General features: G+C 49.7%; 2 protein-coding genes across 2 annotated transcripts in view; one reads left to right on the top strand and one right to left on the bottom strand.

The window, feature by feature from the left end:
• TSC2 (tuberous sclerosis 2) overlaps positions 1-19586 on the top strand; it is a 33238-nt gene extending 13652 nt beyond the window's left edge. The window contains 20 exon segments of the mRNA XM_010002575.1: positions 296-389; positions 710-812; positions 971-1065; positions 3636-3764; positions 4705-4869; positions 5446-5598; positions 5777-5889; positions 6299-6520; positions 7290-7505; positions 9135-9203; positions 11394-11554; positions 11896-12398; positions 13235-13310; positions 14165-14251; positions 14480-14666; positions 15185-15324; positions 15517-15595; positions 16116-16207; positions 16469-16567; positions 19419-19586. Of these exon segments, the coding sequence (XP_010000877.1) occupies positions 296-389; positions 710-812; positions 971-1065; positions 3636-3764; positions 4705-4869; positions 5446-5598; positions 5777-5889; positions 6299-6520; positions 7290-7505; positions 9135-9203; positions 11394-11554; positions 11896-12398; positions 13235-13310; positions 14165-14251; positions 14480-14666; positions 15185-15324; positions 15517-15595; positions 16116-16207; positions 16469-16567; positions 19419-19586 (2951 nt within the window).
• Positions 16622-16741, bottom strand: LOC104393111 (classical arabinogalactan protein 4-like; the record flags this gene model as incomplete). Its single annotated transcript, XM_010002576.1, has 1 exon — positions 16622-16741. A coding segment is annotated over exon 1 (120 nt), but the record flags the coding sequence as incomplete, so codon positions are not given.
• Positions 19587-19920: the final 334 nt, after the last annotated feature.

The raw sequence follows: 19920 nt of genomic DNA, 5'->3' as shown, positions 1-19920 counted from the left end.
CTTGGTGATACCCTTGCACATCTTCCAGACAGAAATATCATCTCTTGTTTGTTACTGTTTTTCTATTTAAAGCACTTGCACACACTGAAGAAAGAGACATGCCCTGTGTAGTGCAGCCAGACAGTGGTTGGAAGTACAAAGCTTCTTAAATAGCTTGAAATCACACCCTGATGTTGACTTCATGTCAGCTGATGATTTAGATGAAACAAAACAATTCAAATTAAATTGAATTGTACTATTGAGTAGCTTGTGTTCAGACCTCACCTGTGGTGGTTTTCTTCTTGAACTGTTCCAGCTCTAGCCAGGCTGCCTCATCTCTACAGGAACTTTGCAGCAGAGCAGTATGCCAGCGTGTTTGCCATCTCGCTGCCCTACACAAACCCTTCCAAGTAAGCAAATGTGTTCCTGCCTTATCTGTAAAATTAAGAGAATGAGACATGCTTTTTTTTTTTTTTGCTTTTTTTTTTTGTAGTACTGGGGTGCAAGGTTGTTTATATAAGACCTTGCTCATGCTGCTGTCTCCAGGCTTTTTCTGAAGAAGGGTCATTGGGCAAAATACCTTGTTTTTCTCAGACAGAACATCTGAGATTTTTTTTTTCCTTTAGACTTGCAGTAGGTAAAGGGACAGTTCTCAGATGGAAGGGTCCCTCAGTCCTGGATTGGCATCATAATGCAGCATTAAACTGTGGAGATCTCTCTGCTGTTGCAGGTTTAACCAGTACATTGTGTGCCTGGCCCACCACGTGATAGCCATGTGGTTCATCCGCTGCCGCCTGCCCTTCCGGAAGGACTTTGTCCCCTACATTACCAAGGTAACAGACACTCCTGGATCAAAGGGAACGTCCTAAAAACGATCATTCAGAAACTGGTTTGAGACATTTAAACGTTCTGTTGGAAGCTAGAAAAGTTCTACTTGCTGTGTCAGTGTGTTTTTCAAACCTGGCTGAGCTCCTGGTTGTCTCCCTGGCAGGGCCTGCGCTCCAACGTCCTGCTCTCCTTCGATGACACCCCTGAGAAGGACAGCTTCAGGGCTCGCAGCACCAGCCTGAATGAGAGGCCAAAAAGGTGAATTATGTTTGAGTCCAGCAGGGCCTTGTGTTCCCTGCCCTAGTGCTCACACCCTCCCCTCTGTTCTTCTGAAGGAGGCTGGCTCTGGTTATCCACAGTCTGACAGCGCATTTAAGCAAGCAAAGTAAACCTCTTTAGGTCAGGGGATTGGTAAAGGACAAACTTAGCTTGGTAAGAAGCTGGAATCAAACTGATCTGCCAGTCCCATAGTACATGTGAGGGCATCCCTGGCTGTTCTGCCAGTTTTTGCAGTGAGGTTTGGGGCTTTTTGTTGTTAATTTTTGAAATTCATCAGTTGTTTCAGGTTGACGTGTGTCAGTACAATGCAACCAGAATACAGAAGGGTGGTACCAGCAGCAATAGAATACTGTGTTCATACTAGCTCCTTTTGATAATAATCAAATAATAATAATAATAATAATAATAATAATAATAATAGTCATCTGTAATGACTGTTTAAGTGATTGCCAGAGAAGCCATTGTGATCAGCAACCTGTATAAATTGAGAAGGCCAATGCTGCATTTTTCCACAGTGTCACCTCTCAGGGCTCTGGGTGGCCCAGAGCTGCCTTCTGTCCAGCTGGATGTCTTAGTCCTTTTTTTTTTTTTTTTTTTGAATCTTGAGGCCATTATGTCAGTACTAAGCAAAGCCTAATATCTTTAGAAGTCAGAAGTCTTTCAAAGTAACATTTGCCAGGATAGGAGAACATCCCTTGGAAGACATTCAGGGTTTCTCCCCCATCCTTTTACCTGCAGGATGTACCTAAATGGGTTCACTTCACTTGCTTCAGTGTAAATGTGCAGTGAGCACACGGTGGCATTTGCACCCGGGGGAAAGTGCCTCTACTTTACCTGCAAGGCTCAAGGAGTATCTTGCAATGAAGAAACACCATCCCTGCCCTACTGCTGTAGCTGTAAACCTTGTTTTGTGTTTCATCTCTCCCATCTCCTCCTCCTCCTCCATTCAGAAACTTGGAAGAGAAACCTCTTGACACTCGTCTCTCAAATTAGAATTTCAACTAATTTTTTTTTTATTTTTTTTTTTCTTTTCCAAAAACCTGTTAAATTCTACCAGGTTGGAATACTACTGTATCTAAAGGCTTTTGCTAACACTGCTGGATCACCTTCTGCAGAAAGCTCTGCTGAGGAATGTGGGCTGTGCTGAGGCAGGAGCTGAAACACCAGAATGGCAGGATGCCACTGCAGACTCAGTCTGCCTGAGCTTGGATTCAGGCCAAGTGAGAGAGGAAATAGCTCTCAGCAGATACCCCTTCCTTGCTTGAGGAGCTTGTGTGCTTGGCTTTCACTCCTTAAGCCCCAAAATAAGCATTTCTGTGCCCTGGCACCTGGCAGAGGTGCTTTGTGTTCAGGGGATGGAGATCCCAGTGGTTCCAAGGCTGCTTGGATGGCATGATCTTGGCCTGGGTGATTATCTTGGAGTGTGAGCCTGTGCTCTCTGCACTCACATCTCCAGCTGTGGCCAAAAGGGAGGAGAACCCAAGAGGTTGTGGGGAGGAGAAGGACAAAAAAAGTTTGATCCCTCCAAGGTGGCTGTCTGAAATACTGTCATTTACTGGAAGGAGGATAGCAAATAAATTGTGTTTAGAGAGGGGCAGAAGGGTTAAATGAGTATCTACATCTTATATATGTGGGGATGTGAATGGCTGAGCCAACTTTTGTGTCCAAATTAGTACTGAGGCAGGTATGCATCTCAGCTTTGGCTAATTATAGTGCCTCTTAGATGTTAATTGCTGTCATCTCCCAACACAGGTTGGCACCTGGCAGCCTAAAGGCTGATCTTCCTTTCTGTTCCAGCTGAAAGTCAAGGGGGTTACCTTGAGCCACCTGAAATGAGATTCTGCTTGTTTGGCAGAAAAACATCAGGCAGGCAGCAGCAGCCTGGAGGGTGTTTGTGCTCTTGCCCTTCTGCCCCTGCACTGGGAGCAGGACCAGTCTGGTTCCCATGGGCTGGGGTCTCTCTGGAGCTGAGCTCAGGGGCACCTCTGCCTGGCCCTGGGTGGTTTGTGCCTGGGATTTGGGCACAGAGGTGGGCATGGCTGGCAGATCCTTGTGTCTCTCAGAAGAATGTGCTGCTGCTGGGCATTGGTGAAGCATTTTAGGAAGTAGCCAGGTGTTCAGCTGTGCTGAAGGAGTGAGCTGGGGCAACACAAGAGGTGGCTGAACTGCACAGAACTTCTCTGACATGAGAAATTTGTGCCAAGTCAGCATCCAGGTGCGCTTGCCTTTTTTAACACAGTATTCCAACTATCATTTCAATCAGTTTTGTTTGTTTGTTTGTTTTAACTTGTACTAATTTCATTTGTTTTGTAGCACGTTTAAAATCTTGTTTTCAAAATGTGGTTTGTCTTTTTAATGCTTTCAGCTCTGCTCGTTTGTACGTTTTAATTTTTGTTTTCCTTTTTTTGGCATTTGTTTTATTTCACATCACCCTCCGGGATCCCCCAATATTGACCCTGTGACCTGTGACTTTTCAACCTACATCCCTACAATGATTTCCTCCCTTCCTGTGACCTCTTTTGGGGGCTTGGTGCTTCTCCACCTAGTAGTTTAAGACTAGCCAAAAATGCAAAGCAAGGCTTGAATAACTCTCCTCCAGTGAAAGAGCTGAAAGAATCCTCTGCAGTTGATGCCTTCCGGTCCCGCAGCATCAGTGTGTCTGAACATGTGGTCCGCAGGTAGAGGCACTTTAAGTGGGGAGAATCCAAGAGCAACTCAGCACTTGGAAATCTGGCTGCAAGGGTGGGTGGAAGCAGGGTGGAATTGCATGTGGGATGCTTGCATGACTTTCTTCTGCAACAAAAAGAGGCCTGAGCCACAGTCAAAGGTCTTGGGGAGGTGTCGTGGGCGTTCCATGGCTTCCCAACACCAGCTGTTGGGTTGTCACATCACACCCTGTGTAGTCTGAGGTCACTTTGCCCTGTTCTCTGGTGCTGCAGCAGCAAAATTTTCTATTTTTGAAGTGAAGATGGTGAAGGGGGGGAAAATCAACTAAAATAAAGCACTGCAATCCAGCTTGTTACTGCAGTTGTTTTCAGTTGCATTGCCAGCCCCGCGGTTGGGAGGCAGAGCTGCTCTCTGTTCTCCTGCCAATTTCCTGTTCAGGGCGCAATTTTGTTTCCATTTCAAGTTGAATTAGGTTTTCTGTAGCTATTGAATTTGGAGGGGAAAAAAAAAAATTCCCATCTATAGAAGGGGTGCAGCAGAGAAAAAAGCAAACCACAGGATTATGAAGTGTGGAGTGCCCTGATTTGTGGCTCATGGGCAACAGGAGGCTCTGCAGGTGACGGGACGCTTGCCCTGGCTGTAGGTCAGTGACCTCCAAGCATGGTGCTGCCATTCATGGTTTGCTTGGTGCACTTTCCCATGGGCCACCAGGCAACATTGGCCTGGCCCTGTCAGTTGATGGACGTTCTCTCAAGATAAACCACACTTTCTGCAGTGACAATCTACAAAGCACAGCATGAGGCTGATCCAAAAGTACTTTCTCTCCTGGGTTGAGTGGCCACCTCTCTGATCTGGCACGTGCATGAGTCACAGGTGGTTCTGCATCACTCTTGGGTGACAGGGACAAACTTTTTGCAATGTGGTCTGTCAGTTGGAAATATTCTCTTCTAGTCGGATACAAACATCCATCACCAGCTCAAGCCTGGGCTCTGCAGATGAAAATTCAATGGCTCAGGCTGATGACAACTTAAAAAATCTCCATCTGGAGCTCACCGAGACCTGTCTGGACATGATGGCTCGATACGTCTTCTCCAACTTCACTGCAGTGCCTAAGAGGTAGGGGTCTGTTGGTGGCCATGGGGGAAATGGTTTTGTTTGAGGCTCATATTTCACTATATTTGTGGAAAATCACCATGACACATTTGAGCTCCTGTCAGGCCCAGGCTCTGAAGCTGCTCCTTGCAGATAAAACCTGGCTTGGCTAAATATGAGATGAGCTGAGAGAAGTACTTTGGAGCCAACCAGCCTTTGCCTCAGCCTTGAGCTATCCAGAAGGAGATGTCTGGCAGAGGTGCTGTCTGTGAGCAGTGCTTTGTGCCATGTCCTTTCTGGATAGTCACAGTTTTTGCTACAGTGTCCCACCAGCTGGCTTCCAATGGAGGCATCCACTTTCCTTGTCAGCCCTTCCCAGGAGGATACACACAGCTCAGACAAGGCCTGTTCCCTTCTCTGTGCTGGGTGTCCAGGAGTACTGCTCTCCCTTGATACTAAATCCAGCTCACCCCTTTTCCTGATGGATAATATGTGTGGATGGACAGGGGGAAGGTTAAAAATGCCGTATGAAGAAGGAGAGCAGGTAGTAGGTCCTGCCCTGTTCCTTGGGCGCTGTGTTCATCACAGATGTGTTCCTAGGTCTCCTGTGGGTGAGTTCCTGTTGGCTGGAGGAAGGACAAAGACATGGCTGGTTGGTAACAAGCTGGTGACCATCACTACCAGTGTTGGAACAGGGACAAGGTCCCTGCTCGGCCTAGACTCTGGAGAGCTCCAAAGCAGCACAGAATCAAGGTAAATTTTGCTCCTATTTCTAGGAATTTCCACCTAACCAAGTCACCTAAACCACTGTTGCAGTTTTTAGGTTTCCTGCTTAGCAGAAGAGGAATGTTGTACATGTCCAGCATGGCAGGTTCCTCTCCCAGGATCATCAATATCTCATTTTTTTTTTTTTTTTTCCCATCCCCCACAGCTCAGACCCTGTTCTGCAAGTGAGACAAACTAAAGAGGCTCCAGCAAAACTGGAATCCCAGGCAGGTCAGCAGGTTTGCAGAAGCTCTCGCAACAGAGTCCGATCCATGTCCGGTAAATTCCTGTCCTGGATCCTTTCTGCCATTTCTGGGTCTGTCTTACAGACTTGAGTGCCCAAGTGCCTCCTTAGACCTGTGTCTAACCTGGTTGGAGGATGTGGGCCCAGGATGTGGGTCTGGCATTTCCCAGAGGGCAGGGAGCAGAAGCCCTTGGCTCAGGAGTGGTGGTGGCTCCTGCCTGCCCCTCCTTGCAGGAAAGCTTTGGTGGTGGTGAGCACTTGCAGAGAGAATCACCAGTGTTTGACCTCATGGTTTTTAAGAAACACATTCAAGGGAAACTTCTCTGAGGTTCCCAGTATTGTAAATGTAGCTGCTGGAGCAGCTCAAGACACTAATTACTGCTGAGGTGTTTTCAGTGCTCATTAAAGGTGGATCTCCCTTCTGGTTTGTGTCTGTCCCTCTAGGTGGTCATGCCTTACGTGTTGGTGCCTTGGACAGCTCAGCCTCCCATTTCCCCAGTGGCTCATCTTCCCAGGGGACACAAAGTCCTCCTGCTCCTGCACCTCGATCAGAGAAGACTAATGCTGCTCCACAGACACCTCTGCAGAAAGAAAAAGCAAACCTGGCTGCCTATGTCCCTCTGCTGACACAGGGGTGGGCAGAAATCCTCGTGCGCAGACCCACAGGTATCTTCACCTGACGGTGGAGTGAGTTCTTCCCACTTCTTAGAATATTCCATTTTAAGCTCTAAGTGGATCTCTGGGTTGCATCCTGCCTCTTGAAAGTGATACACCTGCTACCTGATTCTTTGAAATCACTTTTTAATGTTTTGGATCTATAACAGACCTGTGAAAAGGTGGAAGCAAGGACTTAGATTAGTAGATGAGGTGCTGTTACAGAGATGGACCCAGATGCCTTCAACCCTACTTTGCATTTCCCATTTTTACACTGCTCTGTGGTCTTTCTTGACAGTCTGTGCTGTGTTATCTGGGGCTGAAGTGGGAGAGGCTTATGAATTGAACAGCTGCCTGGTTGTGACTGCTGGTAGGGAAGGAGTCAGGGCACCTTCAGGGTCAAAATTCTTGAATAATGGTGTGTTACACAACAGTAATGGGGGATTGTCCAGTTCTGCTGGAAGTTGCTTCATGAAAAAATAACTGACTTGGTGTCAAAAATTAAAATACCTGTGTATTTTGGGAATCTGCTGTAGTAATGAGTTACCAAGTGTGTGTTTTGAAAAGCTTGGGGTGAAGTACAGAGCACTGGGAGCTGCTTCCTGAACACAGGAAATTAATCCAGTGATTTTGCCAGGTGTCAGCAGAACTGAGAGCTTGGCCCATTGGGATTTTTACTTGCAAAATCAAAAATAATTGATGCCCTTTTGTTTTGACTGTGAGTCATGAACTTTGTGGAGTTGGGTGTACTGAATGCTCTTCCCTCATTTTCTCTCCCCAGGTAACACAAGCTGGCTAATGAGTCTGGAGAACCCTCTCAGTCCATTTTCGTCAGATATTAACAACATGCCCCTGCAGGAGCTCTCTAATGCACTGATGGCTGCAGAGAGATTCAAAGAGCACCGAGAGACAGCTCTCTATAAATCCCTCTCTGTCCCCTCCTCCAGCTTGGCCACAGGCACATCCAAGCCATCCCTTCTCCAGCGTTCCAACACAGGTGAGAGATGTCAGGCCAGCGTGGCTGTCACTAGCCTGTTTAAAGTCTGGTGAAGTCACTGCAGATCTCCCAGAGCAGCAGAGTTAGAAGTGTGAGGAATAATGTAGCAATGAGAAGAGGAATCAGTCCTTGTCCCTAGAAATTTTCAGTGAAAAATTCCCTTCTGGCTTCTGATGTTCCATCAGAAAAGTGCTTCTCTGTCTTGAGAAAGACTGGAGTGATGGAGGGTCTTTGGAGGAGTAATGTGTTTCATGCTAATTGTTTCCCAAATTAAAATTAAGAAAGTCATGGGTCTTTTTCCTCTTCCACTTGTTTGGGGCTGATCTGGGCATCCCACCTGTGGATGAACCTTCCCATGCAGCGTTCCCATTTCCATTTGTCTTCAGTGTGGGAGTTTGTGTTGGGCACTGGGAGCGTGAGGTTCCTGGGAGAAGGGCCTGTTACAAACCTTGCCAGATCAGTGAGCTGCCACTATCTCTTCCAGCTGGAGGCAGCAGGATACAGGTCCTGGGGGCTGCACATTTATTTACCTCTTTGAGCCTTCAACTGGTGCAGCTGAATCACTCGAGTTTCTTTTGATGCCTTCCTTTTAACAGTGTCCAGGGCTTTTCACTATATTTACTTTGATGCCAGTTGACTTCTGAAAGAGCTGTTGGTGTTGGGAGGTCAGGGTTGACCAACAGCTGATACTTGTAAAGCTTTGTGTAACCCCTTCTCAGAGATCTCAACAGCACCATCCAACACCAAGGCCCTTGCAGCTGTTGGCACCATCAGAACTGAGCAGGGGCAGCAGCAGACAAGGCTCTTCTGGGGAGGTGGCATCAATGGATTGTTTGGGAATCTGGTAAAAATGCAACTTTTCAGGTTTGTTTTAAACTGGGCAGGATATAAGCTTGTAAACACACAATTAGAGTCAAAATGAAATGAGCACCTTTTAAAAAAATGAATTTAACTCTTAGGCAGGAACAGTTATTGATACCTGTGAGTTTGGGGTATATGGGTGCAAACTGGTGAGGTGAAAGACTCTCACCTGAATGCCACTCCTGTGGCAGGCTGAGAAAATAGTTTTTGGCCACGTTCTTATTAACCCAATCCTCCAGAAGCCTTGCCAAGCTGGCTGGCAAATTAATGTTTGGAAGAAGTTTTGCTCTCAGACTGTCATGTTCTTCCACTTTGGAGGTTAAATCTGTGTGAATCTTTATCCATATTTCTACTATTCAGACTCTTCACTGGGTGTAGAAATAATCTTGTTGCCCCAAGTTTGTAGCTCAGGAAGAGCTCAGACTGGTTTCCCACGTGTACTAGGATATCAGTAAGGAACTTTAAGTTTCTCAAGCTCCCAGAGATGCATTCCTCAGAGAGCACTTCCAGTCTGCCTTGTTTGAATGTGTTTATGCCTCCTTATCTGTGTTGAGACCTTGTACCCTTTAAGTATCCCTTTGGCATCTAGTGAGCTTATCCCAGCTTGTTCTTTCCTTTGATTTTATTTATTTATTTATCTGTTTATTTATTTTAAAATAGGCTCTTGGTTACATTTTAAACTCTATGCTTTTTAATTTTTTACTTATTTTTTTTTTCATATAGTCTCCTTCCTTTTGATGTAGCTGCTCACTTGATTTCCCTTTGCAGTGGCCTCTTTCTCTTCCATGTACCAGTCCAGTTGTCAAGGGAAGTTGCACAGGAGCATATCCTGGGCAGGTATATTTATATATCTTTAAGGGAAAAAAAAAACAAAACAGAAAAAAAGAAGTATTGCCATAGAGGAAAACCTCTGATCATAGAAATGTGTCCTCATCCTCCATCTCCCCTTCCATGTCTCCTGTCTGTGCCCAGTCTCATTGCTCTCAACAAATGGGATCTTGACTAGCATGAAGAAGTCCAAGCCAGATCCAACATTTGCAAATGTAGGAAATTTCCTAAAGCAACTTCTCTTTCATCTGGGGTGGGTTGTGGGTCACGAGACGCAGCGTTAAGTGACCTGTCAGCGTGTCTGAGTGGCTTGATTAATTGAGTTATTTCTTTGCAGATGCATTTTATGATTGGCTTCATGTTCTGCTAAATGTAAAAGCTCCCACTTCTGAGAACAGCATAATCTGGCAGGACAGGCTGCTCTGAAATCAAGTCCCATGCCATTTGACCCACAGAATCCCCTAAGAATTGGACATAGAAAAGATAAAAGGAGCTGATACCCAGATCTGATTACATGTAAAAGTTTGACAATACAGTGAATGCTTTTTTTCTAAATAACATTTCAGAAATGCATTTCAGGGGGAAACCTGCTAAATTCTAGCTCTTTGGAGGCTCTATAGTAGTGTAAAATCTTTCACCACTTCAGTAAAATTACTTTGCAATGAGCAGAAGTGGGGATCAAATTGCCCTCCTGGGCACATGGTCTTGATAACCTGCAGTGCTTTGGCATTTAAATTAGAGGGTCAAAATGTCTTTCTGCCTTTTTTTCCTTCACTGGAAAATTCTCTGTAGAGCAGCAGGTTGTTCTTCACCACGGGCTGGTGTTGGCATTGGCCTCTTAAAGCAACACAGAGATGCTGCAGTAAAATATTTTTCTGTTCTTCTCCTCTCTGCTGATATTATTGTGTTCCCACCAAAAGCCTGATGAGTGCCTGCTGGCTGGATTTATCAACAGCAGCAGTGTGGGCAGCAGGGTAGGAGCCAGGGAGGTTTGGAAGCTCTGGGTATGTGCAGGTGTGTTCTGGCTTGGACAGCTAACCAGATCAGCACGTTGTTTGGGTTTTTTGTTGTTGTTGTTTTACTTTATTTTGGGTTTTTTTGTAGAAGGTATGTGTGTGCAATGCTAACTCCTAATTGCTTCTTTGACATAACTTTGATCCTGCGAGCTGAAATCGAGCCAGAAAAAGCTGCTTTTGTGATTTTTCTTTTGTTGCTGTTTTCTTTTTGTTAAACTTTTTAGTTTTGCTGATTTTCTTTTATTATTTTTTTTGTGTGTGTGCTAATTATGTTTTTATTTTGTTTTGGAAAACAAATCTTGGCCTTTCAGATTGGTCTTCCAGTCCCTTGTGTGCATAATGGGAAGCCTCCTGTTCTCCAGCCTTTTCCTCAGGACACAAAAATAATCAAGGCCAAGAGAGGAGCCTTTGGTCAGACTCACCCCAGTGGTCAGTGTCACTGCCTGGAGTAGAGACAAGGTTCAGTGCTGCCTCCTCCACTGTAGGCAGGGCTTCCAAGGAGCTTCCTTGTCAGAGTGGTTCCATTATCCATTGGTCTGGTCAGATGCCACGTGCAGGTTTCCCAGTGCGTGTGTCACTCGTGCCCTCTTGTCCTTCCACGTGTCTAGTTTGTGAATTCTAGCTGAATTGTTTTACTTCAACTGAGACATACTAGGAAAAATGCCAAACTGCAAGTAAATGGCTCCTAGTAAAATTTCTTACCTCCTTCTAGGCCACTACAAGGCACTGGAGCATTTGTCCTTCAGTACAAGAAACACTTTTTTTTGCATACTTGTGTGGAACCAATGTCTTCACTGCCTGCATAATGATGAACTTTAATGCTAGTCTTGTACTTTCTTACATCTCTGTAGTTCCTGTCTGTCCTGATAACTGAGCATTGATGTACAAGGTCCCATTTCCTCACTCTGTCCCCTGCTTGTTCATCAGTAACGACTGGAAACAACTGCACTTACTTTGACCAAATGACCTTGCTTTGAGGGTAAGGTGATCAGTTGTTCTATACAAGAGGGGAACCAGGAGCAAGTCTGACATGGCAAGCAATCAAAGAGCCAGAGCACTGATTGAAATGTGGCCTTCCACTGAAATCCCATAGGGAAAAGGCTGGTACTTCAGAGGAGAGGCCGGGGCCTGCCGGGCTGCGCCGTGACACAGACCTCAGTGCCTGTGCCTTGTGTCTCGGTAGAGTCAGCTGTGGTGCTGGAGGAAGGGAGCCCCTTGGAGATGGAGCTGAAGGAGACAGAGTCCCCAGCTGAGTCTCCAGAGAGTGAGGACACTGAGACTTCATGTTCTGAACAAGTCCTGAGCGAGGAAAGGTTTGGTAAACCCCAGGAGTCCTACAGCCGGGTAAGAAAAAGCAGGTTAACCAGTTTTGTCCCCAGGCATGTGGGACAATTGTCTGTGCTCATCTGAGTCCCTCTTGGCACCTTCTGAAAGAACTCATCAGTGATACCAAAATGCACATGCAGTCGTGGCTGAGACTGTGGGAGGCTGGGGGGGGGGCTGCATGCAGAGCAGGGGCAGCAAAAGCCCCTTTCATGCAGGGTCCTTGCACCACATGGCTTGGCACTTGGCACCTTTCTGCTCATCTTTCCCTGGAAGTGTCAGAGCTGCTTCCAGCCTTCCTCTTGTCATCTTTGCTTTGGTGTGTCAGGAAAGCTGTTCATCCCTGTCTCTCCCTTTTTAAGTCCTCCTCAACCTCCAGCCAAGAAGAAAAGTCTCTGAAGTCAGAAGACCTGGTGGAGGGTGGAATTCCTATCGGGAGAGTCCTGCCCTCGGAGGATGGCCAGACACTGGAGGAGCTTTCCTTCCAGCCAGCCCAGCAGCTCAGCAAGTCCAGTTCCTCCCCTGAGCTACAGACACTGCAGGAGGTCCTCAAAGATGCCAATGGCAGAGAAGTAACAAGGAGGCTGAGCACGGAAGTGAAATCCAAATCCCAGTCTGGGAACCTGGAAGGGGAAGGGCTGGGTGGTTGGCTGGGCAAGGGGGAGGAGGGCAAGGGGGGTGGCTCGGGGGGGCTGGATGGCACCAGCCCTGCCACCTCCCCCCGCTCCCCCTCCGGGCACCGGCCCCGGGGTTACACCATCTCTGACTCAGCCCCATCCAGGAGGGGAAAAAGGATCGAGAGAGATGCCTTCAAGAGCAGAACAGCAGCCTCCAATGCTGAGAAAGTTCCCGGAATAAACCCAAGGTGGGTGGAGTGGCTTCTGTGAAGCTAGAAATGGTGAGCTCAGAACTGCTGCAGCCACAACTGGGATTCCCTCCAAGGGCTCTGCTGGTTTTGTGGGATCTACAAAACACTCTCTGATTAAAAAGAAAGATTAATAACCTGGTTGTTTTTCAGGAGCTAATGCAGAGGTGTTGAACCTGCTACCACCAGATTAACTTGGTGATTTAGGAAACAGGTCCCTTAATATGGTGAAAGAAATAGATAGTTTCCTTGTGTTCCCAGTCTGGCCCAGTTTATGGTCCACACGCACAGGTGGCTTGAATGCAGGTCACCTAGAGTTAATTCTGCTGTGAACAGGAGGAATTGCTAGTCTTGCAGTTGAAGGAATATAATGTGCAGAATACTAGGGAGAAAAAGGGGTTACAAGAGTTGCTTTTTGAACTTCAGATATTGGTAGTTGCCAAAAATTGCTTTATGAGACAATATTCATTTTACTAAGGGCAGGGAAAAAGCAAATGGCTGTAAAATAATTTCCCTGCTATCCTGGAAATACCCTCCATAGCTGCAAGGCAGGAGTGTGGTGGTGTTGTTCCTCCTCTGCTCTGGTGACTTGCCTTTGGAACAGGGAATTTATGCAGCTGCTGCTGTTTGACAGACCCATTGTTTTTGGTGACAGGGTCTCTATTACAGACTGCAGGTAGCCCAGGCCCCTGAAGTGTCTCTAGAAGCTGAGTAATACTCTGATAGCATTTAATTGCTGCTTTTTTCTTCTGTACATAACGTTCTTGCATACAACAGATCAAAATTGACTTAATTTTTATGGTAACAGGACTTTTTCCCACCCCCCTCTCCCTTAGCTTTGTGTTTTTACAGTTGTACCACTCCCCATTCTTTGGTGATGAAAACAACAAGCCCCTGCTCTTGCCAAATGAGGTAGGCAAAGATTTATTGTTTTTAAAAATTCTTGTAGTTCATTTTTCTAACCTTGTTACTTTTGCTGAACATAAATGATAGCAGTGAATGTCCAGCTCAGATGGTGCAATTCAAAGGTGTTTCCTACTAACAGTGGTACAGGTGACAGATTTCCTGTACTCCAGTCCTGGTGGCTCCCAGGATTTTGTGGCTCTGGATTGATTTTGAGATATTAGGAGATTTTGCTGGTGCTGTTTCAGAATCCCAGCCAGAAGGCAGGATGATTTTGGGTTTTTGCTGGGAAGAGGAGGGCAGGATGGAAACTGAGCATTAGGTGATATTGGCAGAACATCTCTAGATGAACCTGTCAGCCTTCCATGTAACTGGGAGCAACCAGAAAGCTTTATGTGGTCATGTAAGAAAACAGTCATAAACTTCCTGCAGCAGTGCTGGAATGGGGCAGCACAGACCTCCTGCTGATAGTTGCCTCTTGCTTTATGTTTGGGTGGTCAGGCAGGAGGGAGCAGAGGTGAGATGAGATGATGCCTCATGCTAAAAATGTTCTTCAGAGCAAGAGACGTGGTGGTTTTTCATGCCTGGAGCTGAAATGCAATTTGTCATGGCAAGTGCTTCTGACATGTGCAGTTTGCCAGCTCAGTCTCCTCTGAAGTGTAAACCCAGGGAGGTGCAGTGACAGAGGGCAGGTAGCACCACTCCCTGGGGCTGCACTGTGCCAGGGCAGGGCAGCATTCAGGAGGGAGGGGAAGGTCAGGAACCTGTGCTGACATTGTGCTGTCCCTGTCCTGAGGGGTTTAGGGGGGCAGTGGGCAGGTGGGGATAAGGTTTTAAGGATGTGGCCAATGTTTTGCTTGCAGACATTCGAGAGGTCGGTGCAGCTCCTGGATCAAATTCCCTCCTATGACACACACAAAATTGCAGTGCTCTACGTTGGAGAAGGCCAGGTGAGTTGGGTGCAGGTGTGTTCATCCTTCAGTGGTTCCATCTCCATGGATGCCATCTCCAGCTGGGAGGCTGGGCTTGCTCCTGCAGCAGCCTTGCTTTTTCACAGTGTCTTGCACTAAAAACCAGTGCCTGCATGAAGCCCTGCTAGGAATGTAATAACCTGATCCCTCCTGCTGATGGGGGGCTCTCAGCCCTCAGTGTGGGACTCCCATGTTCTGTGTTCCCAGAGTGACAATGAAATTGCAATTCTGTCAAATGAGCACGGGTCCTATCGCTACACCGAGTTCCTGACTGGCCTGGGGAAGCTCATTGAGCTCAAAGACTGTCAGCCAGATAAAATCTACCTGGGGGGCCTGGACGTGTGTGGGGAGGATGGACAGTTCACCTACTGTTGGCACGATGACATTATGCAAGGTAAGGTGGTTCCAGAAGTTGGAAGGGGAAGGATGGTCTTGTCTCAAGACTCTGCTTCTACTCATCGGGCGGGCTACTGTGGTCATGGAAAAAACACCCAGAGGCACTTGTGCAGCCCCCTCCTCATTTCCTATGACCAGCCAGCCAGCCACCCCAGCCTGAGCAGAGCCCTCCTTCCAGGGCACCTTGGGCACGTGCCGAGAGCCAGGCCCTCAGTCCCTGGTGCTGAGCCTGCTGCTGGTGCAGACTGTGCAAGGCAGTACCTAGAAACTGGCCAGAGCAGCATTCAGAGGCTGCCCTTTTGCTGGCCACTGCTCCAGGCACCACTGCAGCAGTCCAGAGGGACTGGATTCAGCTGCCACAAATGGGGGCAAGCCTTTGGGGGGAGCACAACTTAATATTTTTAATTCTTGTGGTGCTGGTGCTACTTAGTCTTCCAGACCAGTCCTGCATGGTGACCACTGCTCGCAGCCCTGCTTTCCCCGGCCAGCCTAAGGGCCTTTCTCTTTCCTCCTCAGCCATTTTCCACATTGCTACTCTGATGCCCACAAAGGATTTGGATAAATACCGCTGTGACAAGAAAAGGCACCTTGGGAATGATTTTGTTTCCATCATCTACAATGATTCTGGAGAAGACTTTAAGCTGGGAACAATAAAGGTACAAGGTTTTACGTGGGGCTGTGTTACACAGCAGGCACGTGGCTGTTAAAGCATCCTCTGATGTGTATTATCTCAGCAAACAGTGTTGATGTAATGGTGGGAAGTTATTAGCCTTGGGTTCAGGTGTGTTAGTTTTCAGCATTAAGGATGCTGTGACATGTGTCTGCCTGTTGGGTTGTTTCCTCATCAGGGGCAGTTCAACTTTGTGCACGTTATCATTACACCTCTGGACTACGACTGTAACCTGGTGACCCTGCAGTGCAGGAAAGGTGAGGACCCCTCCTGCCTTTGGTCTCAGTCTTCCCTGTATTGGTGCTGCAGTAACTGCCTTCACTTCACAGTGTTTTGGTTTTTCAAAATTAAAACTTCCAGGAGGAAGTGGTGGAAGTCCCTGTGGCTTGGCCTCTGCTGTCCTTCCCAGCACTGCAGGACCCTGGGAACTGGTCACAGCTCCATGCCAGGGCAGCAGTGCAGATGCTGTGATCTGCTGGGGCATTTGCTGTCCTGTGACCAAAGGGGCACTTCTGGGATGGTTTCCATCCCACTTTGGTTCGTGTGCTTAGGAGCCCCCCAGGTTCTCCCAAAGCCTTTCTGGAACAGCCAGAATGGAAGAGCCAGTTGTGTGAAGCTGCAGTGCAAGTTCTGTTACAGCTGGAGCTGTAGAGCTGGGTGGGAACTTCTGAGTTTCTGTGGTGCAATTCCTCAGGTTTATATGACTTGTCCATTTAGTTACTGACAGCTTCTGGCTTGTTCTTACAATAATTTCTTTCTTCTTCCTTTAAAACGAAGACATGGAGGGTCTTGTGGACACAAGTGTTGCTAAGATCATCTCTGACAAGAACCTGCCGTTCGTAGCCCGTCAGATGGCTCTGCATGCCAATGTGAGTGCCCCTGGGCCAACTCAGACCTGCTGGCTTCCAGCTGGGGTCTTGGTCCACCACCAGCTTCCAGGGAAATGAGTAGGGTTGGGTTAAGCAAATAAGCTGTTCTGCTTCAGTTGTTGCTGCCAACCCTTAAGTCAGAGCACGAGAACAGTTACAACTTAGAGCTGAATTTCAGTCACTGAAACATTTTGTTACCTTAATGGTGGTGGTGATGTTCATTGCCTCTGCGCTTACCCTGCTTCTCCCTGCCCTTCCCAGATGGCTTCCCAGGTTCATCACAGCCGATCAAACCCGACTGACACCTACCCATCCAAATGGATTGCCAGGCTCCGGCACATCAAGAGGCTGCGGCACCGGGTAGGTGGGGCTGACTGGGCTGGGTGTCACAGGGGGGCTGGGTGTCATAGCTGGACTGGGTGTCACAGGGGAGCTGGGTGTCACAGCTGGGCTGGGTGTCACACCGGGGTTGGGTGTCACAGCTGGGCTGGGTGTCACAGCTGGACTGGGTGTCACAGAGGGGCTGGGTGTCATAGCTGGACTGGGTGTCACAGGGGAGCTGGGTGTCACAGCTGGGCTGGGTGTCACACCGGGGTTGGGTGTCACAGCTGGGCTGGGTGTCACAGCTGGACTGGGTGTCACAGAGGGGCTGGGTGTCATAGCTGGACTGGGTGTCACAGGGGAGCTGGGTGTCACAGCTGGGCTGGGTGTCACACCGGGGTTGGGTGTCACAGCTGGGCTGGGTGTCACAGCTGGACTGGGTGTCACAGAGGGGCTGGGTGTCATAGCTGGACTGGGTGTCACAGGGGAGCTGGGTGTCACAGCTGGGCTGGGTGTCACACCGGGGTTGGGTGTCACAGCTGGGCTGGGTGTCACAGCTGGACTGGGTGTCACAGAGGGGCTGGGTGTCATAGCTGGACTGGGTGTCACAGGGGAGCTGGGTGTCACAGCTGGGCTGGGTGTCACACCGGGGTTGGGTGTCACAGCTGGGCTGGGTGTCACAGCTGGACTGGGTGTCACAGAGGGGCTGGGTGTCATAGCTGGACTGGGTGTCACAGGGGAGCTGGGTGTCACAGCTGGGCTGGGTGTCACACCGGGGTTGGGTGTCACAGCTGGGCTGGGTGTCACAGCTGGACTGGGTGTCACAGAGGGGCTGGGTGTCATAGCTGGACTGGGTGTCACAGGGGAGCTGGGTGTCACAGCTGGGCTGGGTGTCACACCGGGGTTGGGTGTCACAGCTGGGCTGGGTGTCACAGCTGGACTGGGTGTCACAGAGGGGCTGGGTGTCATAGCTGGACTGGGTGTCACAGGGGAGCTGGGTGTCACAGCTGGGCTGGGTGTCACACCGGGGTTGGGTGTCACAGCTGGGCTGGGTGTCACAGCTGGACTGGGTGTCACAGAGGGGCTGGGTGTCATAGCTGGACTGGGTGTCACAGGGGAGCTGGGTGTCACAGCTGGGCTGGGTGTCACACCGGGGTTGGGTGTCACAGCTGGGCTGGGTGTCACAGCTGGACTGGGTGTCACAGAGGGGCTGGGTGTCATAGCTGGACTGGGTGTCACAGGGGAGCTGGGTGTCACAGCTGGGCTGGGTGTCACACCGGGGTTGGGTGTCACAGCTGGGCTGGGTGTCACAGCTGGACTGGGTGTCACAGAGGGGCTGGGTGTCATAGCTGGACTGGGTGTCACAGGGGAGCTGGGTGTCACAGCTGGGCTGGGTGTCACACCGGGGTTGGGTGTCACAGCTGGGCTGGGTGTCACAGCTGGACTGGGTGTCACAGAGGGGCTGGGTGTCATAGCTGGACTGGGTGTCACAGGGGAGCTGGGTGTCACAGCTGGGCTGGGTGTCACACCGGGGTTGGGTGTCACAGCTGGGCTGGGTGTCACAGCTGGACTGGGTGTCACAGAGGGGCTGGGTGTCATAGCTGGACTGGGTGTCACAGGGGAGCTGGGTGTCACAGCTGGGCTGGGTGTCACACCGGGGTTGGGTGTCACAGCTGGGCTGGGTGTCACAGCTGGACTGGGTGTCACAGAGGGGCTGGGTGTCATAGCTGGACTGGGTGTCACAGGGGAGCTGGGTGTCACAGCTGGGCTGGGTGTCACACCGGGGTTGGGTGTCACAGCTGGGCTGGGTGTCACAGCTGGACTGGGTGTCACAGAGGGGCTGGGTGTCATAGCTGGACTGGGTGTCACAGGGGAGCTGGGTGTCACAGCTGGGCTGGGTGTCACACCGGGGTTGGGTGTCACAGCTGGGCTGGGTGTCACAGCTGGACTGGGTGTCACAGAGGGGCTGGGTGTCATAGCTGGACTGGGTGTCACAGGGGAGCTGGGTGTCACAGCTGGGCTGGGTGTCACACCGGGGTTGGGTGTCACAGCTGGGCTGGGTGTCACAGCTGGACTGGGTGTCACAGAGGGGCTGGGTGTCATAGCTGGACTGGGTGTCACAGGGGAGCTGGGTGTCACAGCTGGGCTGGGTGTCACACCGGGGTTGGGTGTCACAGCTGGGCTGGGTGTCACAGCTGGACTGGGTGTCACAGAGGGGCTGGGTGTCATAGCTGGACTGGGTGTCACAGGGGAGCTGGGTGTCACAGCTGGGCTGGGTGTCACACCGGGGTTGGGTGTCACAGCTGGGCTGGGTGTCACAGCTGGACTGGGTGTCACAGAGGGGCTGGGTGTCATAGCTGGACTGGGTGTCACAGGGGAGCTGGGTGTCACAGCTGGGCTGGGTGTCACACCGGGGTTGGGTGTCACAGCTGGGCTGGGTGTCACAGCTGGACTGGGTGTCACAGAGGGGCTGGGTGTCATAGCTGGACTGGGTGTCACAGGGGAGCTGGGTGTCACAGCTGGGCTGGGTGTCACACCGGGGTTGGGTGTCACAGCTGGGCTGGGTGTCACAGCTGGGCTCTCACTGCAAAGGGGAGCAGAATCTAGTTACAAATAAGGCATATAACATCAGCCACCAAAGCTTGGTGAGTAAGGGGAGGAGGAATATCTCTGAAGGTTAGAAGCCAGCTGTTGTGGGAATGACAAGTGTAGTCATGCAGATCTGGACTTGTGAGCTTCCAAACAGCTTTCCTGGCAGTAGGGGATTTGGGAACCCTCCTGGCTGGTCACAGCTGCACCCACTTGGCACTGGCCATCCTGAGTAACCTGTCCTGCCCTGCCCAGGTGGGAGAGTGAGAATGGAGCTCATTTGTTCTCGTTTGACTTTCAGCTACGTGAGGAAACCCAGTACCAGACTCCTGGCCTTCCCCTGCAGATGCACTCATCTGCTCCCACAAAGCCCCCTCCCCAGATCCCTCAGGATCCTCCACCCACCTATGAGACGGGGCAGAGGAAGCGGCTCATCTCCTCGGTGGATGATTTCACCGAGTTCGTGTAGAGCCGGGGGCTGTGTCCCTGGCTCTGCCCAGCCTGGGATGGAGGAGGCAGCAGGAGCATTTTTCTTCTGTGCTGACTCTGTGCAGACCATGGATACAGGAGCAGGGCTTGGCAGGCACAGTGTGGCTGTGCTGCTTCCATGTGGACTTGGCATTTAACCCTTCCAGGAGGCTGAATTTCCCTTCTGAGCCTGCCACCTCTGCCTGATGAGGAGGACACTGTTTGTATCCCCAGCAGATGCTCCAAGAAAGGACCAACTCTGTGTTTTGTTTTCCTTTGGTTTGAGCTATTTCAAGGCCTCTATCTCTGATGGGAACATTCTTTCAGGACCTCTC

The sequence above is a fragment of the Chaetura pelagica genome, unplaced genomic scaffold (assembly GCF_000747805.2).
Source record: "Chaetura pelagica isolate M959 unplaced genomic scaffold, ChaPel_1.0 scaffold438, whole genome shotgun sequence".
In the NCBI taxonomy this organism is placed as follows: Eukaryota; Metazoa; Chordata; class Aves; order Apodiformes; family Apodidae; genus Chaetura; species Chaetura pelagica.
Note: the sequence above shows the minus strand (reverse complement) of the source record. Positions and strands in the feature narration are given on the sequence as shown.